This window comes from Aspergillus pseudodeflectus (genome assembly GCF_044049435.1).
Source record: "Aspergillus pseudodeflectus strain CBS 756.74 chromosome Unknown BJX68scaffold_30, whole genome shotgun sequence".
Lineage (NCBI taxonomy): Eukaryota > Fungi > Ascomycota > Eurotiomycetes > Eurotiales > Aspergillaceae > Aspergillus > Aspergillus pseudodeflectus.
The window spans coordinates 199,801-223,257 of NW_027263806.1; the positions used below are offsets into that span (position 1 = coordinate 199,801).

A 23,457-nucleotide genomic window follows, 5' to 3' on the forward strand; every position below is an offset into this window, starting at 1 on the left:
ACCAAGGCAGAAAGGATCACCTCTATCTTGTGAGATCGAACTGAAGCAACGACTTCAACATAGAAATCGAGAGTAGATAACTATAACTGTTTATATTTGTGTAGCTAGAACCTTCCTATTCCCAGGGCCTCTACTACCAAAGCACCTTCTGGCAACATACCTGATACCTGGCTTCAAAACTTCATGTAGAAGGAACAGCTACTGTTTAGCATCCTCTTAGGCCCTGTTGGACTAATGATGGGCTTAGATCTGCATGGGTTCGAGATCCTTGATGATTATGGTCTCCATCCAGTTACAAGGTTTACAGACTTCTGTCTGGCGAATAAGGCCCCTATAGCAATATTGCGCCGTCATTCAAACTATTCCTGCAGCTGCTCAACTTTGGGTCTTTTCTCCTCTCCTCAAGGTGTACAGTGATCAGTTGGAGGAATATCTGCTTTCCTGCCAGGCTTTGTTCAAGTATAGAAAGAGATTTCCTTCGTCTCTTCTAGACTGCTTGGCGCAAAGCTTTTATCGACTGGCTTTGCCGATTCGACCCTGAGATGGTCATGAAGTTCAAAAGGAGGAAGAACCAACGCCTTTCGTCTAGTTCTCTTGCTCGCTATCCTGCTCGCTATCTCACTCTGTGTTGCAGGCAAAAACAGGCAGCAGCATTTTTTGTGGCTATGTTAGGTGCCGGTATCTGAGTAGTGGCTTAGCCAGCCTATCATCAATCTTCGACTGTAAGCGAACGGGTACTAAGGTTTATTGTGAGGTAAGCTAGGCGGGTCACACGAAGCGATTAAGGCAAGTGAGTGAGCCGGAAGTGAGAATCTCACCCTGTCTATTGCAAACTCACCCTAATCTCACCTAATATCACCCAAGTCGCGCAACCGTAAAGCGGCCTCACCCTAAGCTCACCCGGGCGGCACCCACCCGACTTCTGGCCACGCTTAAGCCACACGCCGGTAGGTTAGTAGTATGGTGGGTGACCACATGCGAATCCCTACTGTTGTATGTTTTGGTGTTTTTATTCATCCTTTTGTCGCCAGCTTAACGTATCTTGAAGACAAGGTCAGACAACTCGGTCAAGGCCGCTAGGAGAATGAGGATAGGGTAGGTACGTTGAATGAGCAAATCCAGCTAGTTTGCGATGTAACTAAAGAGCTATGTTCAAACTCAATGAATGTCTCCACAACTTGTTATGGATAAGACCCTCGCCATAAGCAGGACCATGTTGCGGGAACGGAGCCTAGATAAGCAGCCACGCCGCCCACCCAACTAGTAATTCTCCCACCCTGATGGAAGCCATTGCAAGACGAGCTTCCACTAAAATCATTCCCGGTTGCACTATATTCAAGATGCGACAGCTCCCTGAGCTCTCCTTATAGTCACCCGCAGTGCAGCTGGGCGTCTCATCGCATATGGCAACGCAGCCGTAGAGGGTCGCGACGTTGGTCATGTGGGCGAGACTACTGGTGCTTTCTGTTGAGGGCAGATGTGTTGGGCTCATGTCATTTTCATCGCGCTTGGTAAAGACGGAGAGAAAGAAAGGTGGGGATAGGGTAGACGTCCGGAAGTTGCAGCGGGCGCGGTAGTGGCCGTTATCGTCAGGGCCTGCGGAGGGCTCAGTATGGACAATCTTTTCGATCGCCATCGCGTATGACTATTTCAGGAATGGGATGGATGGAGTCACGTACAAGTGACTGCGCTGTAAACTGGTTGCCCGGATAGCTCGGTCGAGCAGGCCTTAGGGCATTGATGCACCATGCGTTGGACTGCGCGAGGGCCACGCGCAAAGAGCAGCGACTGGATGACGTGATTGAGCTTTATCGTGGATTTTGGAAGACAAGATTCGTTATATGTCGCCAGTTGTTCTCATTGATGTGGCCCAATAAGCCCTCAATAAGCACGGAGGAAACCCTGTAGATGTAGAGTGATGAGCTTCGCAGTGAGATTGGTATAGTAAACTGCAGATTCATGCAATCCACAGGCATTCTAGCTAGCCAGCCAGCGTTGGTAATAAGTAAAGATAAACAAACCCAACCCTGGTAACTTGTCTCAACCAAGGACCCATTCTCCAAGTACTTTCTCTGACTTATCAACCCGATCTAAACTAACTGAAAGGTATGAATACTTCCCCATAACCTCAGCCAGACCTAGTCAACTACTCATCTGTCTTCCCAACTGCCACATCCCAGCAAGACTGCCTCCTGCAGGACCCCGTGTTGAACCTGCCTGTCCTGGTGCCAAACCTGAAGGGCTTGGAAAAGGCCATCACATCCAGCGTCAAGGAGGTCGCTGTTTTCGTTAGTGCTACCAAGGGGTTTAGTAAGGCCAACATTAACTGCACTGTTAAGTAGGGGCTAGAGCGTGCACGGGTTGTTGTGTGAAAGGCGACCGAGAGTGGTATTATTATTTATGGGTGAGTTTCCCTACCCATCTAAGCGAAGTAGATCGCGCTATATATGCTAATCAAGCGTAGCTATGTCTCCTACATCTTTACTAACCCCTATAATGGCCTGACACCTCCCGCTGCTATCCTGTACTACGTTGCCTCGCTCTTAGATTATGGATGCTACGAGGTTAGTCTTGGAGATACGCTGGGTATAGGTGTTTTATTAGATGTCTAGCACCTCCTCTTATACCTTAAAATAAATAAGATCCTAATATAGAAGCTAGCTAGCCACTTTCATAATACCTACGGGAGCGCTGTTACAAACGCGTGGTAGGCCTACAAATACAGTATATGGGTGTTTAATAGGAGCGTTATAGGGCTTGGGGGCTGTCCCTTCGCCCCTAGCACAAAGGATAATGTCTTCTTAGAGGATCTAGTCTATATATTTAAACAGGCAGGCGTACGGACTAGGGTTAATCTATTAAAGCTAGTAGAGACTGGAGTCTAGATTTTAAAATAACTCTCTATACTAAATACTAGTTAGGCTAGAGCAGCTGTTACTATAAAGACACAAAAGCTGCCATTAAGGAAGACTCTCCCGAAACTATACTAGGAGCTCGTCTAATAGACTAAGGGCCTCTAGATCTACTACTCTAGGATTAATCAAAACTCGTCCTAAACCACCTAAAAAACAGAAATGCTTTAACGAGCATGATAATCATGGACCTGACAGCACCGGTACACAATATAGATAGTGATATTAGGACGTCATGGCTTATTATTATAGGTAATAGCAAATTCTTTTACACGGGGATGGATCTAGTCTCTAGAAGCACGCTAGTTAGAGAAGGAGGCTTAATAAGTAATACATAGTATAACTAGCTACATGGTCTATTTAAAGCAAACTAATCAAGTAAGGTGACCATTGAGTGCCTGAATGGCCCTGCCTTTAGTAGTGGTGTTAGACTCGCCTTTACATGTAATATCCAAGTCGCTATGAGAGACTTGAGTGTCATGCTCAGCGAGGTCAAGCTTGGATTATCCCCTGTTATAATCTTAAAATACGTTATCTAGGAATAGGGGATTGTATTTACACGCGAGGTAATGCTCTCTGTGTGCATAGTGACTATAGAAGAGCTTCACCAGCGGCGTCTTGTCTTATAGTTGGTAGATAGCGCTAGTGAGCTTGGGGTAACCCTTAATAAACTACTTAATTAGCTAAAGATTGCCTCCCTAGAAGGGTCTTGGATGTCTAAGCAGTTAGCCTGGTTAGCCTGGGCTAACGCTGGTCAGCAGGCGTAAGAGGAAGGAATCCAAGTGGTATTTGATGCCATGATGAGGCCTGACGCGCAAGGGGCGTACGGGGTCAAGGAATTCCAGGCTAAGTAGCCAATGGATTAGGATACGTATTCGTTGGGACGGGCGTCGAGAGCCAAAATGTAGAGTAGATAGTCCGGTGGTACTTGCCGAGGTGCTCGATTAGGTTTTCCGTGGAGATGTAGGAATAAGCAGTTCTCGTTCTTAGTTGCGTGCCAACCTCTGCAGTGTTCCATTTTGTCTGACTTCTCCAGATTTTGTATTGTGTTCTATCGCAAAGTGCCTGGAAGCCTAGGATCTTAGTATTGTAGTGCCTTGATATAGTATATATCTAGTAACATTCCTTTATATATTTTCCTAATGAAATGTTTGTTTTACAAGCTCTTTAATATAATTATAAATACCAGATCCTAATAGGGTTAGTATAGCAAAGGCTAATAATTTTCTACCTTAAACTTATCTTGGGGGTATGTATAAATAATTCTTAAACCACAATATTCCTATAGAATCCAGGGTCAAAATGGCCCACTTGGGATTGCCACCAATATACATTTCCAAACGCATAACCACATCATGTGTATCAAATTCTCCCTTTACCCAAAAATCTCGTTGGAATGAGTACATGCCGTGCGCGAAGGAACTCAGCTACGTTCTTCCCTAGAAGATCATAGGTGCTTGTGCTGTTCACACCACGATCAAGGTGATCATGCAGGACAAAATGGACAGCGCGAAGACCAGGAAACTCCACCCGTTCTATCCGAGTACCCTCCTTGTACTCTTTGGCGAGCAACTCGCGCAGTTTTGCAATGGTGAGAAGGCTGCGCAGCCACGTATATTCTTCAGCGTCGCGCGCCCAAAACCCGACATTTGCATTGGACCCTTTGTCGCCGGATCGCGCGTGGACGATCCAGCCTATCGGACCCTGGACTGTCTCCCCAAAGCTCGTAGCCGGGTCGACGGGGTCCTCTGGATCGTAGCTTTGTTGCTGCGCGGGGTACCGCTGCGTGATGGGTGGAGGCGGCATGACAACCGAGTGCCCATCCATGTGCAGTGTATGCTCCAGATTCTCCTGTGCCATCAGAGCGACCTTGTACTCATTATATGGCTGCGGGACCCCGGAAATAACAGCCTTTGAAAATGTGGCAAAATGACGTATTAGCTTAATGGGAGGGTTAGAGGATAAAGGGGAGGGGGCCGCGTACCGGCTGCATAGTTGCTCCAGGATACCTGCAATGCAACATGTTAGCGGCGGACTTGAGGCTGGAAGAAACAAGGTTAGGCCTTACGAGCACATAATCACATTAAGGATTGGCTCCAGAAAAACAGCAGGCAGGAGGGCCTCCCTGCAAGGAGCTTGCGCGAATACTCGAAAGGTGACTGTGGCCGCATTCTGGGACTCGGGGTTGTCAGGGCAGACGCCATATGTATCAAAGTGTAGCAGAGAGAAGCGCGAGATGGCATCCTGGCCTATGCTTGCGATAATATTAGCTTTCAATAGGTCGGCCTTTGCAACCGTGTCTAGGCCAACAATCGACCAATGTACTTCGGCCTTGTAGTGCGTGGGCCCCGTGAGGCCGACCTTGGTCGTCGGTGGAGGAGGCAAAGCACCAACCCCAAGAACACGTACTCGATCCCGGTCTTCTTGTTCGAGCGAAATACCATCCAGCTTGGCCGTGACATCAGAGTTATAGTAGCTATGTGACACGCTCGTCAGAGACAGATTCTAGTAGGGGCGAAGGGTCGATATAACTGGAAAAGAAAGAAAGAATAACAATAGGGATCTTACAGTGGACCTTGAATTTCATACAGCAGCTGCGCAGTGACCGTATCCGTTGTCACTGACCCACCCATGGTTGCCAGCTTTGTGACCAGGAGACCACCGTCATGGCTTATCTCCGCAACAGGAAAGGCCAGATCTTCCAGACCAGGGACAGACTTGAAGCCTGAAAAGTTTCCACCCGTTACATAGGTGGAACATTCGATCAGATGGCCCGCTACGAGAGCGGACGCCAGTTGCTGGTGTTGTTCTCGAGACCAAGCGTGCCACCACATCGCCGCCCCAGCAACAGGGCTAGCATCCGCCACACGACCGCAGATAATGATGTCTGCGCCTTGTGTGAGTCCCTGTGCTATGCCGGCAGCTCCAAGATACGCCTGGGCGTAGACCGTCCCTTCAGGCAGGGCGAGCAGACGCTCATGGGTGTCAAGGCTGTACAGGGCCGCGTCTCCCTTTGTGAGCTGGTCCACAGCTTCGTCTCCAGAGACCCACGCCGTCTTGAGGCTCAGGTGCTGATCCCGAATAAGCTTGGCCAGCGCTGTACAGAGCGCTTCTGGATCGCTCGCTCCGGCGTTCACGACGACCTTGATGCCCTTGCGGCTAAGGGCTGGAAGCGCCGGCTCAATAGAGGACAGAAAGGAACTCTCGTATCCATACTCTCCCTCGTTCGCGTCTGCAATGGTTACATTAAGAATTTTGGCCATCGCGAGCGGCTTGATATAGACCTACTGGTTCGGTTCAGCTTGCGTAATGCAGCAGGCGCCATGTTCCCTTCCGACAACCAGTCACCCACAATAACATCGATGTGTTCCTCGGTCTCGGTCGCTGATTTGAATCCATGCCTCCGGTCGAGCGCAGAACCACTCACCCCCTGCGAATCATGTGAGCGATGTGTCGAAGAACGATGGGACAATAGGGGAAAGGTACTCACGCAGATTCGCACGGACCGCTTCGGATCCAACGTCGTGGTACCTGTAGCCATTGTGGAATCGACCTATACGTTGAAAATAACAGTTATCATAATGAATCGGATTGTATATATAGTGGGGATGGCAAAGTCCCCTCTGGGCCTGCGAGGCTTGCCGCCAGCCAAGACGAGGACCTCGGCTCGCCCACACGCCCACGACTGGCCCAGGCTTGACCTCGGAAACAGTTCTTGAAAGCATATAACTGTTTCGGCTACAATGTTTCTCTTCCATACTCCTCCTCCGAGCATTACACGGGAATCCCAATCGACTCTGTCATGGCAGCGGTGAATAACCGCGACTCTTGCATCGCCGGGTGCGTCACCAACCCCGGTCCTCACTTCGAGGTAGTCTTGGAAGAAGTGCCAATCCCCGAGCCCGGTAAGTCAGTTGGTTCAAACACCTTGATCGGCCTTTGATGAATGGTGAACTAATTACGTAGGTGACGATGAGCTGCTACTGCGACTGAACGTAACCGGTCTTTGCTACTCGGACATCCACTACATGTTGGAAGACCTGCCCATGCCCCGAATGTCCGAGAGTGGAGTCCGATCCCCGGGCCACGAGGGCATTGGGTGTGTGGTCAAGGTAGGTAAGAACGTCACTGGCTGGGCCATTGGGCAGCGCGCGGGCGTGAAACCGGTGTGGGATATCTGCCATGAGTGCGAGCTGTGCCTGGGCGGATTGGAGGCCTACTGCGCTCGCGCCATCCACACAGGGCTCAAGACAGCTGGTAAGATCCCAGTACAATCCGTTCATGAGTTCGCGACTAAAGAGGGTTGGGTAGGAACCTACCAATCGTACGTCATCTCCCCCGCTCGGTATACCACCCGCATCCCAGACGAGGTCGATGACTACACGGCTGCACCGCTCATGTGCGCCGGAGCCACCATGTTCAGCAGCGTATGTCTACGATATACCTCGTTCTTTTGGTTCGTCTTGTGCTTACAAAGGACGTGCTGCAGATTCGCGCCGCACACCTGTCGCCAGGAAGCTGGGTCGTCGTTCTGGGCGCTGCCGGCGGCGTCGGGCACATAGGCGTCCAGATCGCTCGGGCGCTTGGAATGCGAGTGATTGGAATCGATGGCAGTACAGAGCGGCGGAATCTCTGCATGCAGAGTGGCTGTGAAGCCTTCATCGACTTCGTAACAAGCCCGGACGTCAAAGCAGAGGTGATGGACTTGACTGAGCGCCGCGGCGCGCAGGGCGTCTTTGTTGTGGCTACGAGTCCCAGTGCCTACTCTTTGGCTCCAGAGCTCGCTGGTGTCGGTGGACGGGTAATGTGTGTTGGGCTCAGTAAGTGATCTGCACCCGTGTAGCATCAACTGGGGTTCCCAGGCATATATGGCTAACAGAGATCTTCCTCAAGCACCTGCCGGCATGGCCACCGTGGGCGGAGATCCGGCGTTATTTATCGGGAAACATCTTCACGTTATTGGGACTCAGGTTGGCTCGATGCACGACGCAAACGAGGTCCTGAAAATGGCAGCAGAGGTGCGTTCATCAATCTTTCGTCCATCTCTCCATGCGGAATCCAGAATAACCGATCTTCAGGGCCGTTTGAAACCGATATACAAAATATTCCCCGTCACTCAACTCCCCGAGGCCGTCAGGGAGCTCCGGGCAGGTAAGGCCATTGGGCGATGCGTTGTAGACTTCAGAGTGGACGGTGCACAGAGATAGGATCTCGGCAGCCCCTTCGAGGATACTTCTAGGTACTCAGAATATGCATCCAATATTGTGCGTCGCTTGCTGGTACAGATAAGCCTGTACAGCCCAGCCCTTGATTTCATGCAACAAGCATGGAGCAGCCAACCGTATGCATATAAATCACGGGTCTGTGGGCTCCTACGTACTAATGCATACTAGACACGGGTTTTCACGGCAGCCTAGCTTATAAAGGATATGGAATCGGGCGATTTGTTCCCAGTAGACCAACCTCAGGCAATTAAGTAAAAATCTTAACGGTGGGATTGTCCTTATTTCAGTAGCCTTCGTTGGGGAAAAGTTCCCATTGCGGCAGTAACCTGGTACCAAGGTCTCACGCCCCAAGGGGATTTGATCTGGCCCATGATGATGTTAGCATAGATAGAGTTGTGTACGCGAAGGAGTCCTCGGATGGCTGCAAGAACTATTACTAACTCAGGGAACGAAATGGGTTTACAAGGTATGTTCACAAAACCATCAGGACTGGACGCTCAATTACTAGCACTTGATGTCTGGTGGGCGTGCCCAAGTTTCCCCGCTTTCGGTCAGTAACCTAGACTTTATATTGACTGCCCCTTGGGTATTCTATCCGAAGGTTATGGTTCGTCGACGTTGAAGGAGCTCTACCCAGCTCTCTCCGGGCAATCAACTAAAGATACGTGACGATTGACCTTGCAAAAGAGCCGCAAACGCTACGTAAAACTGACAGACAAATGATGTGATGCGGGGGAGATGTCATCCATTATCAAAATAGGCCACCCGACCCTGTTCACTCAAGTGTGGCCGCCGAGGGGGGAAGAGCCGCCGCGGCACAGTGGTTGACTCTGCGAAGGCCCGAAATTTGGCAGCAATCTTTATTCTTTCTGATATTTCTTTGTGGCTCGTCAAATGAATGTTACATCAGATCCATCGCGAGCCGAGGACCAAGTCAAAGTCGTGCTGCTGCACTCCGCGGCTGCCCACTTCGCCCGCCTCCACAGGCCACCCCGCGTCTCAATAGCCTGGGTGGAACATATAGTCCATATTACAGAGCGAAATCATCAGCATGAGAAATAATCTATCACATACCAAGAAAAACCAATTATTTTCTTGCAAGATAGCCCCTTACAATGAGCACGACGCAACCTGCCACCATTGCAGCGGAAGCCAATCGCATCCTCCATGAGCATCTACTGAACGATGCGCGGCTTCATCATCCGGCGCAGCTGGCCAAACATGTTCACAACCTGCGATTTACCCCGGCGGATGTCCATCCCTTCATCCCATCTCTTCTGAAGTTCTCCGAGTCCTCGTCCGCATTGTGGGCGCTGCTTGGTCTGTATGTTGACGCCATTGCTGACCACCGATACAATTCGGGCCATCAGTCCATCACTGTAAATGTTTATAGCGCGTCAATGTTTTTGATGTCGTCATATCTGTTCAAGGCAGAGTCAGGCGAGTCGATCTGGGATCCATACCTGAGTGATAGGGCAATCCATATGGATCTGGGCAAAATCCGAGATAGGTACAGGGGGTCTGCAACCAACATGTGAGGAAAAACAACCCCGAACGTTGATCATTGTGCTGATGCGAAAATCTTACCAAGATACAAAGCCAAGGATGGTGTCTTCTTTCACCTGCACGGCAGCCTGAACACGACGGCAATATTGAACATGTTGGAGCTCCCACAAAATCGCCCAGACCTTCAGGCCCCCGAGGATTATGACAAGGTGCGAGAGGTGTACAAAGCCGCAGTAGCCCAACACAGCAGTGACTGGCTAGACATCGAATCCAACGAACACTGGCGCCAGGCTGGCACAATCTGCTACACCCCGGAGGAATTCAAAAATACCGAACATGGGAAAGCCATGATCGATGAACCTCTGTTCAACGTTCATCGGGTCCACGATCAACTCCCCCCCGTGCCCTGGACGGCGACAAGGGAAGAGAGATACCGGCCACTGGCAGGGATAAAGGTTCTGGACCTGAGCCGTGTTGTGGCAGGCCCTACCATCTCCTCCTGTCTCGCTCTACTCGGCGCGGACGTGTTACGGATCTCAGGGGACACTCTGCCAGATACAATCTTACTATACGACACACAGATTGGGAAGAGAGACACGTGCCTCAATCTAAAGTCCCCGGAGGGGAAGCAGAAGCTTCGCGAACTCCTTGAGGAAGCCGATGTTTTTATTGACGCCTATCGACCTGGGGCACTGGATAAGATGGGGTTTGGAAGGACGTATATCCTGGAGGCAGCCAGACGCACGGGAAAAGGTATTGTCCATCTCCGGGAGAATTGCTATGGGTGGAAAGGCGAATGGGCGCACCGGTCAGGGTGGCAACAGATCAGTGATGCGGTAAGGCCTCCAGCTATCCTCCGAGACTGCACTATAGCCCAGTTACTTATGATTGAATGGCCAGGTTACGGGCACCCCTTGGATACAGGGGCAGTACTTTGGGTTGGACGAGCCGGTCATTCCTCTCCTTCCGAATTCGGATTACCAGTGAGTTATAGTCCTTTTGCCTGTTGCCTTGGGTCCTCTAAACCGCAACACTTGCGTTGGTCACGACTAATATTGCCGTTCATAGGACTGGCCTTGTCGGCGCCATATCAATCTGCCAGGCACTGTTTGCGCGAGCCCGAGAGGGTGGATCCTATAAAGTTGACGTCTCCCTGACACAGTATAACCTCTGGTACCTCCAGCTCGGTGTCCACGACGCCAGTACCCATGAAACACTGCAGTCAATGAATCCAGGGTTTACCGCACGTCACGACACGGAATTACATCCACTAGTCAGCCAAGTTGAGAGGTTAAGTCGCAAATCTCAGGGTGAGGGTGAAGGATCAATGTGGGATATGAAGAGATTCGCGCGCGTGGACATGAAATGGGGAATAGAAGGGGAGGTTGGTGTTGCTCTTGATTGGACGCAGATTCTACAGTTCCAGGGAGAAGGCATAATCAGCACGCGGCTAGGATACGACCGAGGAACTTGCATTCCTGGCTCGTATGAGCCAAGATGGTGAACAAGTTGCGGCAGGTCACATTCATTCAAGGGAGGGGCACAATTCGGTGGGCCTCATCAACTGCGGGTGTGGTGTGGATAGCTAGTTACTAGTTAGGCATGTGCGTTGCTGTGATCATCAGACAACCAAACAAAACCTGTCGTACTTTCTACTTTCACATCAAACACGGGCCATTGATAGCAGACGCAATGGGGATCGCCGATATTGCAAGCTGCTGAACAATAAATAAGTGTACATCGGGAGAGTAGTAGTAGTGTATATCATTCGAGGTTAAACACAGATGTAAGCATTTCGCACCGTACAGGCTAAACAGGGTCTAACAGTTAGATATGACCCATTCTTTAGTACTCCTTCCGTCCATCTTATATTGCTGGCAGGTAGGTATTAGATGACAGAACCTCGCTGCAGAAGCAGGATATAAGTTATTTTCCATGCAAGTACCAGCGCTGTCTCTAACCAAATTCTCTTCTAGTATCATTCAGACTGGGTTTTGCAAAGCTTTCTGATGCAGAAACATCAATTCTTCCCAATTAAGTCCTCTCCCCAAAGATCTAAACCGTGATCTAGCACTGAATGCGTAATGCTGGTATGATAACAATACTAGAAGGCATCCGTAATGCTCGGTTTCCTTCTAGGTATCTGGCCTACCTCTCCCAGGCCTAGGCTTCCGCTTATCCATAGCGAATCCATTCATGCACGGATGGTCCCTTAAACTGCTCTTCGCCCTCAAATCCTCCGGTGATAGCGCCTGTCCAACGGGTGTACGCGCCATCGGGCAGAGGCGGTTCCCAAGCGATATCGCGATTGGTGAGATCGGCAATGAATGTTCTGCCGTCATGGGCCTGCACCTCTATATGAAAACCGTCGGGAAGACCTTGACCAGGCGTTGGGGGATACGTCGAATTCTGGCCAGCAGGGCGAACCAGTAGTCCACTGCAACTCAGCGCTTTGACTCGGCCATTTTCCACCAGGTAGCCACTGACACTCTTCTCGCCCTCAAACGACAGGGCGTGAAACCAAACCAGCGAATAGGGGCCTAGCCTTGCGTGGCCCCAGTACCAGGACCTGGCCACCTGTGGCAGAGGCCTGTCACCCCAGTTCTGTAGGTACTTGTCAGCGGAGCTTTGAGAGGAGCTCTTTCGGCTTTGTTACCTTGTCATGATACCCATGGCCCAGGAACTGCACATGTTCACCAGCAATCCGCAGATTGACCGTTGCGATGGCGTCGGGTACGGCGTTAGCCCATCCAAGATGGGGAAAGATCCGCTCATTGAATCCTGACCCTGCGCGGTCACACACGTAGCGTGGGGGCGCGGTCTCCCAGTTCGAAATATGTTAGCTATAGCGCGGCAGAATCGAAGTGTCAAAAGACCTCACCGAAACTAATTGAATGCTGCCTTGGACTCCGGCAGATGGGTTATCAATCTCGACGCGATAGAACGACGCGTCTGGAGTGCTAGTCCAAGATACACCAGTGCCATTCCAATAGCCCGAGGATCCTTCACCGGTAACTTTCACAACAGCTTCCTCGCCGAGAAGGGGCTGTTCGATAACTGTCCCATTCGGTAGGAGTACAGTCACCATGGACCAGGTGATGGTTGGCAAGCTGAATGGATATCCTAACGCCGTCGAGTCGGTCGTGTAGGCCAGCAGAGAGACTTGGGCGGATAGATCACTGGCCACGGCGTCAAAATACCACCAGTCAAAAGAGGTAGCATTGACGAAATTCAGCTTTGGGCCATCCAGGTTATTCCAGGTCGAGGTATACTCAGCTACTGTATCACCGGCGTGGGACTGCGATGGGATAACAAAGGTTTTGGGCAAAAGAACGGCCGCAGCAGAAGCCCAGGGAAGAGCAAAAACGGTCAAAGGTTTGTTACGCATTGTTGAGTTGGTGAAGGCTCAATCTGGTCGCAAATTTTGTCTTGCAGTCCACTATAGCCCAGCGGTGGGAGAGAAGGTATTTATGTGTTGAGCTGCATCTGCCCCAACACGAAATATAGTTCATCCCGCAACCGAACCCATTAGCTCCGCATATTTCAGACGAATCCTGGTTGCGGGGGACGATCGCATTCCCCACATTCGGGACAAGACCCTGAACGAGGGGGCGGCGGAGGCGGAGGCGGGGGCGGGCAGGGGGTACGCCACGCAGAGGAGGCGAGGCTACGAGATGCAAAGCAACGCAGAGAATCATTTCAGCGTTCGACCCGCGGCATTTGCCTTGCGGGAGCCTCGGTAGCGACGAAACGTCCTTGTCCCTTCCCCGACGAGAATGGAGACCAGATCATCAGTGTATATATTGTGCAATTCCTTAGACAGGGTTAGTGCAAACCCACGGCGCGATATCTCTCCAATATTCTTCCTGAAACAATTCAAGCCTTGACGTACTGCTCAGCTCAGCATGGGTTCAACCGAAATCCCTCAGCGATACCAAATCATCGACCAGTATCATTCGCAGCCATGCGATATCCGTGTGATTTGCGCCGGAGCCGGAGCCACCGGGCTCTTTCTCGCATACCGAATGCAGCAGCGGATGGAGCAGTATAGCCTGACCATCTACGAAAAAAACCCCGAGTGCGGAGGGACGTGGTATGAAAGTATGGACTACTTTGACGCCCTCCAGCCATGGCCGACTCAAGCTGACCCTCTCCATCTAGACCGCTACCCCGGCTGTGCATGCGACGTCCCATCGCATAATTACACGTATACATTTCGGCCAGTGAGCGGCCAAGAGACTTGGAAATGTGAACGCAGACTCTAACTCGAGCACCTAGAATCCTCGCTTCTCGAATTACTACGCCGGCTCAGCCGAGCTTCTACAGTACTTCAAAGGTTTGCCGCAGATATCACGCCAAGTGCTTACCCCCTCACTAATTCCGCAAATCAGATTTCAAAGATCAATTCAATTTGGACAAGTATATCTATTACGAGAGCAAAGTACTCCGGGCCGAGTACAATGAGGGGGATGCTATCTGGACCGTCACGGTCCAGAAGGCAAATGGGGAGATTGTCACGGACTGGGGCCACGTGTTTATCAACGCCGCTGGCATTCTGAACGTGCCAAAGTGTACGTACTGGCCCCTAACAGTGTCTAATCGAACCCGGACCAGTGGTTATTAACATATCTGATTCTAGGGCCGGACGTTCCTGGGCGTAACAGCTTCAACGGTACTATCGCCCACTCTGGCGCATGGGATGAATCTATCAACTGGAAGGACAAGAAGGTGGCAATTATTGGCACGGGAAGTTCGGCTATTCAAATTACACCAAAGGTTCAGCAAGGTATGCAATGAGCGCCGACCAACATAGGCTATCTTAAACTGAACATCATATCAGGTTCCAAGCACCTTACTGTTTTTATTCGGTCCGGAATATGGCTGGCCCCTCAGCTTGGTGGTCTCGTCTCCCTTGAGGCGGATCCAGCAGGAGAGGGTGATACTGAAGTAAACAGGGTACTCTTGCGCGGTGCTCGTCCCTTTGAGTTCACGGCGGAGGATAAAGAATTGTTCGAAAGAGACCCAGCGCTCCTACTTCATTTGCGCCGAAAGATGGAACTCCTCCTTTGCAATCATGTCGAGAATTTCCGAGCCGATTCCGATATGCACAAGGTGACCGAAACCTTTTTACGCCAACAAATGAGCGACAAGCTGGGGGGTCATGATGAGCTTAAGAAAAAAATCCTACCGACCTTTCCGAGCGGGTGTAAACGATTGACTCCCGGTATGTTGCTTCAAGGAGTTCTGGTTGGAAATGCATTTCGATCTGTGATACTGACTTTGTAAATGGTTAGGCGAGGGATATCTTGAGGCACTGTGCAAAGACAACGTATCCCATGTCTATGATACAATTACCGAGTTCACCCCACATGGAATCAAGACGATTGATGGGAAGGAGCATGAGTTTGATCTCATTATCTGCGCCACTGGGTTTGACGTTGCCTTCACGCCTCATATTGATATAATTGGACGCAAGGGCGTAAACATACGAGAAATATGGAGCACTGAGCCCAGGTGAGAGCTTTTCCTGCTTTCCACTGATATGGATGGCGCGTTGACCTTTCTCCAGGGCCTATTTGGGCGTTGCAGCCGCAGGCTTCCCGAATTATTTCGTGGTCCTAGGACCTCGTGGACCATGGGGCAATGGTTCCATTATTCCCGCGGTTTGTACTCAACCCTTGTTTTCAAGCAGACGAAAGCTTATACGAATAATACGAATAATACAGATTGAATTAAACACGGACTACATCATCCAATTCCTGGAAAAGATACAAAAGCAGCACGTCAAGTCATTTGAGGTGAAGAAAAGTGCTGTTGATGATTTCTGCGAGCACGTGGATGAATGGTCTGTTATTGCGTCCCTTGTGACTGTCAGTGTATTTTGATTCGGGCTAACAGACCATAAAGGCACAAGGGATCTGTCTGGGGCCAATCCTGCCGAAGCTGGTATAAGAAGGACCGAGAGCCCCATGCGAAGCCGCTGCTCTGGTGTGGCATGGTTTGTTTCCCTTGTGCTCTTTGAAGCTTTATTGCGGAACTGACTGTTGCACCCCATTAGTCCCCCTCCTACTACAAGACCATGCGTGATGTCCGCTTGGAGGACTTTGATTACGAGTATAAGCACGGAAATCGGTTTTCCTATCTGGGAAATGGAAAGATCAAGGCGGATACTCTTGAGGGCAAGGCCAGACTCGACGCCATTACAACCTATATCAGGAGCGCGGACACGGTTTGGGAACTTGAATGAGTGGACTACCTTGAGTTGCTTCAAGTATGCCATAGGAATTTGCGGGCTATCTGTATCAGCTCAACTCAATGTATTGGAAGCTTGGTACCCCTTGTTATCAGTCGAATATTTTTCTACTCAGTTATTGCCTTGAATATATATTTGGCCGAGATGAATTGTCTAGTGAAAACCACTGAATGCGGTAAAACATTCTACGAGACAGCCTTGATAAAATAAAGCTGGAAGTAGTAAAAGTAGATGCTATTGACTATAAAAGTCTCTATATGATGGAAAGTTGACTTACCTAAGCCTATATCGAGGTGTTAGCCATCTTTCTGATTCCCGCACGAGAGCCAATAGCAGTAAAAGAAAAAAAAAAGGGAGAAAAACCAAAGGTGATCTTTATTAGGCACCACAAGGCAATGAGTTAAGGTTCCATAAAATAGCCACCCACACCTAAAGCAGTACGGTATGTGCCTAAAAGGACTAATTGCGGTGCTACTTGAAACGTTCCGGACATGCTGAACCTCGGCTGCGGTGGTCGAGAGCGGGCAACCGAGCTTAGAATCAGGAATCGGCTCCATACATTGGCCCTTGCTTGGCAAACTGATTGAATGATTGATCGAAATCATGCTGAGCGACCCCTTAAATATTATTTCTTATATCTGTCTTACTACTTGCTTGCCAACGCATACTGCGGTCATTTCAACAATCCCCAACAACAGGAAATATTGTCTCGGGGGAGCAAATTTTGCTCGTTTGGAACATGTCAAACATGGCTTCTACTGGGGCACATGCAGGAGAGGTCAGGGGCCTTACCATTCGAGAAAAGCTTGGTCTTGTCTACACTCTTTGCGTTATGAGTACGTTCCCCAATAGTGAACTGGACATCACTCGCCGAAGTCTAACTAATTTTGCTACTTTGATGACAAGCCATCTATAAAGCACTCGCTGGTGGGATGGCCCTATTTCGGGATCGTAAAACCACGCGCTCCTGGGAGCATGAAGTCCGCAATCGTACGGCACGATATTTAATGGCGTCTACCTCCACTCGGCAACTGCAGTAAGACTCCAGAACTTTATCACCCACCAAATAATGTGGAGGCTTACACACTGGAAGGGCACTTTTCCCCAATACGGAATCCACAGTTGCCGCAGCATGCAGGGAGTTGAATCTTCTTGTGCAAGTTGAGCATGTCGGCAAGATGGGCGCGAAGCTCCACTGGATTGGTCATGGCGACACGAACCAGGTTCTCTTTTACATCCATGGTACGTCTAAACTTCTTGTAGCACATATCACAGAGATTTATCGTAACATATTTCATGATAGGTGGCGGTTTTGGCCTCTCGCCCAATCCTGGGCATGTCAAATTTGCGGTGAAATGCCGGGACAAAATGCAAGCTCGGGGAGCAAGGATTTCCGTGGCTTTTCTTGAATATGGTTTGTCAAATTATACAACATGGCGTGTTTTTCGACCGTCCTAACATCAGCAGGTCTCACCCCTACAACGAAGTACCCGTCACAGTATATGCAAGCTCTGGATGCACTATCCTCCATCCTCAAGCGAGGCTACAACAGCTCGGATGTAAGCGGATTCAGTCAGATGAAGTTTCAATCATTGATACAGAAGACAGATCGTGGCCGCTGGTGATTCCGCTGGAGGAAATATCTGCCTGGCAGTAATGTCTCTACTCCGACATCCCACCCCGCTTGCCCCTCACGTTACCTTGGAGGCACCTATCAGAGGACTAGTCCTGATCTGCCCGTGGGTAAGCTTTGACTCCAATTCTGCGTCATATTTGGAAAATGCTGCGCGGGACGTTATATTTCCTGGTCAGGTGCACGACTGGGCAAATGCCTTTGCGTGCCCCTCTGAAAGGAACGAGTACAGCGAGCCAATACGTGCTAGTGCAGGATGGTGGAAGGGGATTCCGACAGAACAGACACTTATTGTATGTGGAAATGATGAGGTTTTCAAGGATGATATTCAACGGTTGGGTATGACAATGGCGGAGGCAGGATTGAATGTCCAGGTTTCGACTTGTTCTAAGCAAATTCACATTGACTGCATTCTGGACGAGCAGCATGGTCTCGACCCGGGGCCAATGTCGCACGCGATATGGGACTGGCTTGTATCGCTTTGAGACAAAAACAGGTGATATAACGCTCGTGATTCGTCATGATCCTTTACCCGATGGTACCCTGGCAGAGAGCTAATACAGGCTAGCATGCATTGGGCAAGCACTTGTCTTGCAGCCATTACTGGGTATGTTTGTTGTATTGCCTGGTAATTATAATATGCACACAGAGCTACCTACTTTGCAAGATGTAAACTTGCGAGGTTTGTTGGATAAGGTCTTGAATGAATGTTCTCCTAGAGCTCGTGTTTGGGGAGTAATGAAATAGTATATGGATTAAAATTACCCAGTTCTTAAGTTCCAGATGAACGTAGTTATATCTCCACGAGTTCCCGTGGAAGCATACCGCGGACATAACACATCCAGGGATCACACTCTAGAGTTAGGTAATATGCAGAGTAATAAGAATTGTGCCTTCGACATAATGTGAGATTTGTTCAATGTGGTTAGGCCTAGTAGCAAGATAGACGCTTACAAGAATTTTATGATATACTATATGCAGTGTAGCCGGTTCGGTCATATCGAAACCCTGATTCGAAAGGCCATCGGCGATTAAACTGCTCATACTACACGTCCTAACAGACTTGCACAAATTGGAGTAGCATGGATATATGGAATCGGGTCCGTGAAATGCTGCCTAGCATGCATCTCAGCAACTGCGTAAGCATAGAAGATCACTCATTAATAAGGTGAGCGACGATACAGGCTGATGCAGATCTAGTTGGTCTTAAAGGAGAACGGCGTCTTTCGTTGAAACAAGTAAGTGTTCCATTCACATTCGTATTCCTGCCACCGACCATCCTAGAGATTAGGCTTGCTCTGCAACATGATATTTGCCGCTTTCCTCTTCACACCGCAGCCACTCTTATTCAAAAGCTTAAGTCTCTTGTAGGAACTGAGGATGGGACCGTCGTCGTGGTTGCGGATATAATATGCAAGGTCAGCGGTGTCGTCCACCTCGGTCTGTGAAAGACCGTTTCCAAGCCAGGAGAATCGATTTCCCTTGTATTCGATATCCCAATCATCCCCGCGAACCGTAGCCATTGCCTCCAGGTAGTGGAGGGTGCTTCCGGGCCACAAGGCGCTGACTTTGTTGGACGTGGGCCCGCTCTTATACCAGGAGCGGCATTCCTCACTCCAGACGGTCCCCTGCATAAAGGCATCTTTATGAGCTACAAAATCCCGGACGGCGGCCTCTTTGGGGCTGAATGAGTGGATATTCTCCGTCTGCCATCGGTCGAGCATCTGAAGCATGTAGTCCGCTTGGGTCTCTGGATCGGATCTTTAGCAAACCGTAGCAAGGCAAGGCGTGACATGGGGTAGATAGCACAATGGGAAGGATGCTTACCAATTGCGATCAGGACCGGACCGTTCCCAACAGGACAGTTGGGACCCAGAAACATGAAATAATTTGGGTAACCTGCCGCAGCGACACCAAGATACGCGGCAGGTTCTTCTGCCCATTCATCCCGCAGATTTCTTCCAGTGGGTCCAATCAGGGGGAAGCGTGGTTTGAAGGAAGTATTAAATCCCGTCGCACAGACAAGGACGTCGATTGGATACTCCTTACCATCACTGCAGACGCATGCGGTGGGAGTGATTTGCGAGATCTCTCCGTACACAACGGTAACAGTATCTGCACTCAGCGATTCCAAATAATTGACACCCGGTGTTAGTCTCCGGCATCCAACAGACCACGATGGGATCAGGAGCTTGGCCAAAGATGGATTGCGTAGCTTGGCTCTCATCTGACCCTCCATGTACTCGCGGGTTTCCTTCTGAACACTGGAACCGGTCTTGAACAAGGCGAACTGACTGTTGAGGGCGTGTTCTATCTCTTTGCGGTAATCCAGGAGCTTCTCCGGAGAGCTGCCAAAGTCTGCTTTCTCCTGATCTGTGAACGCACGGTTTTCGAGGCCCTGCACAGGAGAAACCCATGATGGTTCTCGGATGAAGGTTGTCAGTTTCTTCACGACAGGGAGGATTGCTGGCAGAATCTGAATTCCAGACGAGCTATGTTGATGTGATTAGCCGGCCGTTGCAAGAGGAACGCAGCATCTGATCGACCGACTCACCCATTCCCAATCAAGCCGACGTGCTTTCCTTGCAGTTCCACCTCGGGGTTCCAAGCCGCACTGTGAAGCTTGGGACCGCGAAAGGTCTCCAGTCCCGGGATCGCGGGCCACATCCAGTTATTCAAAACTCCTGACGCATTGATCAATATATCACAGTAATCCACGTGGGTCTCATTGGATTTCAAGTCGTGCACGTGGACATCCCAACCGCCTCGTTCGTTGGCCCAGAAGGCGCCCGTGACTTCGTGGTTGGTCCGACAATACTTCCGGAGTCCATACTTGGTGCTAAAGTTGCTGAAGTACTCGTGTATTTCTTTGCTGCTTGCATAGACACTCGACCAATCATTCTTGGGCTCGAAAGACCAAGTATAGGTATGCGCTGGGATATCACATGCACATCTTTGGTCCCATAATTAGCGGCCAGTCTCTGCTAGGGGTCATAATCACGTACCCTGGGTAGCGGTTTTCGAACCACGTTCCGCCAATATCTGGATTCTTCTCGTAAAGAACAAGGCTAAAGGCCTCAAACGAGCGCTGGAGCTTGTAGGCAAGGAGGAGACCCGACGCGCCGGCACCGATACAGATAACCCGCATGGGCCGGGGCGTCCGGACAGGCTTGGATTCCCAACGACTCGAATGTGCCATTTCTCCCGGCTCTGGTGACTTTTCTGGTCCGCACTAGGTAGTCGAAAATCCCAGGCCCCATTCCTTCAGTCAGGATCACTGTCGGTATATAATCAAGGTTTGCTCCTTACTCTCTCGGGAAATCGACCATGTTCTTTCATATACCTCGGTGGTCCGCCCGCCCCCGCCCCCGCCTGCGCCCTCCCGACCGGACGGCCAGCCTGGAAGCCGAGTCCCAAACTTAGTCGAGATGAGGACAAGATGAATGACTGCGACCGAGATTTGGGGTGTGGGTTGCTCGGGTTGGCATGGTAGAAAATGCATTCGAGATTCATTGGTATTCTCAACGTTGACTGAACCTTTTGATCTGCGGCAAGTGTCTTGTTATGAGCATTCCTCGGCCGGCGAATATACTGGAGAAGATAGAACAAAACGCCTCATTCGCGGCCCGAGCCTCGGCATACAGGGCTCACGGTGGACGTCCAGGTAACGCCGTTGGTCTTCCGATTTAAGAAACCGAACGCCGATTGCTATATTCATCACGTCCGCCGTCGACCGGTAATTGTGCCTCACCACGGTTCAACAAAGAAACGCAGGATGCCCTTCACGACCCCGAAAAGTGTCCCACCACTCCCATTCGACCCTCCAGACTCGATTCCGGTCGCGGAGTTTGTGCTGGGAGACCGACAATATAACCCACATGCATGCCAAATTTCCAGGCCGAGCTTTGTCTGCGGGGTCACGGGGAGATCATTTTCGCAGACGTCACTTCGACATCGCGTCGAGTCCCTGTCCAAAGGGTTCTCACAGCGACTAGGGTGGCATCCCAACGGTGGCACAGAGTGGTATAAGGTGGTTGGAATTTATTCTCTCAACGCGGTGAGTCTATCCACAATCTCCTGTACGGGGCCAGTCGATAAAAGCCGATGGCCCGGGTTGTCTAATGCTTTCCGCAGATTGACTATATGACGGTAGCTTGGGCGATCCATCGACTTGGTGGCATTGTAACCCCGATAAGCTCGGCATATTCTGTCGACGAAGTCACCGAGCAGTTGAGATGCAGCGGAGCCAGGGCATTGTTCACATGCGCGTCACTCCTTTCGCGCGCCCGTGACGCGGCCAGAGCAGTCGGTTTAGCGCCGAGTTCCATATTCCTGATTGATGTTGCTGGAGAAGACAGACCGGGCGCTACCCCGGGCCAAGATCGGGTCGAGACTGTAGATGACTTGGTCTCGCTTGGGGAGCGTTCGGCCGACTTGGAGCCTCTACAATGGGGTCCTGGCCAGGCGGCGAAACAGGTGGCGTTCCTCTGCTATTCGAGTGGCACGTCGGGGCTCCCGGTGAGTTACCCACCCAGTGAGAGACGGTAACAGCAGGCGCTGACTAGATGACCTGATATCGCGGCTTCAGAAAGGAGTCATGATATCACACAAGAACGTCATAGCAAACGTGCTTCAGCTTGGTGTGTATGAACAGTCTCAAAGAGCAGACAATTTTCGCGATGTCGCCCTCGGGGTTCTCCCTCAGAACCACATATATGCACTTGTGGTGATTTGCCATGCTTCCGTCTACCGCGGCGATGAGGTGGTCATTCTGCCCCGTTATGATTTCAAACGAATGCTGCAAGTTATCGACAAGTTCTCCATCCGCACCCTATACTTGGTGAGCAGACACCTGATATCAAAATGGACTCTCATCTTCACCCTAGTCTCGCAGACTAACATGGCGGCAAACAGGTTCCTTCTATCCTGCTTGACCTGTTGCGACATCACGATGAACTGAACAACTACAGTCTAAAGTCCGTGGTTAACATCATGACGGGGGCCTCTTCGTTGAGCACAGAATCCTGGAACAGGCTTCAGAGGAGGTATCCGCAGTGGACTCTCCGCCAGGGATACGGTATGTGCAACATAACCATCACGCAATCTTATCTGGAAAGGCCCGAAAGCTAAAAATAAATAAAAAAATTATCTGGACAGGGCTTACCGAGTGCGCGACCGTCGTGAGTTCGACTCACAAGGATGACATTGTTGACGGATCTTCTGGATACCTCATCCCTGGGGTTGAATGCCGTCTTGTGACTCCGGATGGTGTGGATATCGAAACGTACAATGTCTCCGGCGAACTACTTGTTAGGTCCCCCAGCGTGGCCTTGGGGTATTTGAACAACGACAACGCAACCAAGGAAACCTTCCAGGATGGCTGGCTGAGAACAGGAGACGAGGCAATGTTCAAACTCGGCCCACGCGGCAACGAGCACATAGTCATTGTTGATCGCATCAAGGAGCTGATAAAAGTGAATGTACAGTTGCCAACCTAGACTGTCAGAAGCCCCCTTGTATATACCTGTGGTGCTGACGTTGATGTGTGTTGGTGATTTAGGGTATTCAGGTATCGCCAGCAGAGTTGGAGGCCCAGCTTTACGAGCATCCAGCAGTCGCTGAGGCAGCAGTGGTTCCGATATATGATGAGAGGGCTGGGGAGGTGCCCAAGGCCTTCGTGGTGCGCCATTCCGCGTCTGCCGATAACAAGGACGCGGATTTGCTGAAGGAGTCTCTCATGTCCCTGGTGCGCGCGAAAAAGGCCAAGTACAAGTGGCTCCGGGGCGGGGTCGAGTTTGTGGACGCGCTCCCCAAAAACTCAACCGGCAAGATCCTTCGCCGCAAGCTGCGGGACGAGGCACAAAGGTCCGATCGAAGGGACGGCGCAAAGATGTGAGGACTTGGATCCAAGTGTTGATGATGGTGTTG

General features: G+C 50.5%; 8 protein-coding genes across 8 annotated transcripts; 5 read left to right on the top strand and 3 right to left on the bottom strand.

Annotated features, from left to right (window-relative positions):
* Nucleotides 1–4,274: 4,274 nt before the first annotated feature.
* Nucleotides 4,275–6,453, bottom strand: BJX68DRAFT_268368 (acyclic terpene utilization AtuA family protein; the record flags this gene model as incomplete). The annotated part of the gene is made up of 6 exons (XM_071046072.1): nt 4,275–4,823; nt 4,897–4,921; nt 4,981–5,388; nt 5,481–6,196; nt 6,265–6,342; nt 6,403–6,453. 6 exons carry the CDS (start codon nt 6,451–6,453, stop codon nt 4,275–4,277), a joined length of 1,827 nt encoding a protein of 608 aa, XP_070897515.1.
* A 261-nt stretch (nt 6,454–6,714) lies between these two features.
* Nucleotides 6,715–8,119, top strand: BJX68DRAFT_256259 (zinc-dependent alcohol dehydrogenase; the record flags this gene model as incomplete). Its single annotated transcript, XM_071043158.1, has 6 exons — nt 6,715–6,817; nt 6,879–7,169; nt 7,224–7,339; nt 7,402–7,732; nt 7,806–7,930; nt 7,991–8,119. The coding sequence occupies 6 exons, from the start codon at nt 6,715–6,717 to the stop codon at nt 8,117–8,119; spliced, it is 1,095 nt and encodes a 364-aa protein (XP_070897516.1).
* Nucleotides 8,120–9,252: 1,133 nt separating this feature from the next.
* Nucleotides 9,253–11,147, top strand: BJX68DRAFT_268370 (CoA-transferase family III domain-containing protein; the record flags this gene model as incomplete). The annotated part of the gene is made up of 4 exons (XM_071046073.1): nt 9,253–9,671; nt 9,729–10,479; nt 10,544–10,626; nt 10,712–11,147. 4 exons carry the CDS (start codon nt 9,253–9,255, stop codon nt 11,145–11,147), a joined length of 1,689 nt encoding a protein of 562 aa, XP_070897517.1.
* A 671-nt stretch (nt 11,148–11,818) lies between these two features.
* Nucleotides 11,819–13,031, bottom strand: BJX68DRAFT_256260 (uncharacterized protein; the record flags this gene model as incomplete). The annotated part of the gene is made up of 3 exons (XM_071043159.1): nt 11,819–12,247; nt 12,300–12,464; nt 12,525–13,031. The coding sequence occupies 3 exons, from the start codon at nt 13,029–13,031 to the stop codon at nt 11,819–11,821; spliced, it is 1,101 nt and encodes a 366-aa protein (XP_070897518.1).
* A 517-nt stretch (nt 13,032–13,548) lies between these two features.
* Nucleotides 13,549–15,890, top strand: BJX68DRAFT_256261 (flavin-containing monooxygenase; the record flags this gene model as incomplete). The annotated part of the gene is made up of 11 exons (XM_071043160.1): nt 13,549–13,744; nt 13,805–13,866; nt 13,922–13,979; nt 14,035–14,214; nt 14,283–14,429; nt 14,484–14,867; nt 14,938–15,157; nt 15,213–15,306; nt 15,370–15,488; nt 15,551–15,641; nt 15,702–15,890. 11 exons carry the CDS (start codon nt 13,549–13,551, stop codon nt 15,888–15,890), a joined length of 1,740 nt encoding a protein of 579 aa, XP_070897519.1.
* Nucleotides 15,891–16,644: 754 nt separating this feature from the next.
* On the top strand, nt 16,645–18,014 carry BJX68DRAFT_268373 (alpha/beta hydrolase fold-domain-containing protein; the record flags this gene model as incomplete). The annotated part of the gene is made up of 6 exons (XM_071046074.1): nt 16,645–16,732; nt 16,803–16,932; nt 16,990–17,138; nt 17,200–17,310; nt 17,364–17,455; nt 17,505–18,014. The coding sequence occupies 6 exons, from the start codon at nt 16,645–16,647 to the stop codon at nt 18,012–18,014; spliced, it is 1,080 nt and encodes a 359-aa protein (XP_070897520.1).
* Nucleotides 18,015–18,809: 795 nt separating this feature from the next.
* On the bottom strand, nt 18,810–20,728 carry BJX68DRAFT_268374 (flavin-containing monooxygenase; the record flags this gene model as incomplete). The annotated part of the gene is made up of 4 exons (XM_071046075.1): nt 18,810–19,279; nt 19,357–20,021; nt 20,084–20,482; nt 20,535–20,728. The coding sequence occupies 4 exons, from the start codon at nt 20,726–20,728 to the stop codon at nt 18,810–18,812; spliced, it is 1,728 nt and encodes a 575-aa protein (XP_070897521.1).
* A 576-nt stretch (nt 20,729–21,304) lies between these two features.
* BJX68DRAFT_276942 (acyl--CoA ligase) lies at nt 21,305–23,425 on the top strand (the record flags this gene model as incomplete). The annotated part of the gene is made up of 6 exons (XM_071048231.1): nt 21,305–21,586; nt 21,664–22,047; nt 22,118–22,369; nt 22,444–22,606; nt 22,687–23,009; nt 23,090–23,425. 6 exons carry the CDS (start codon nt 21,305–21,307, stop codon nt 23,423–23,425), a joined length of 1,740 nt encoding a protein of 579 aa, XP_070897522.1.
* Between the last annotated feature and the right edge of the window lie 32 nt (nt 23,426–23,457).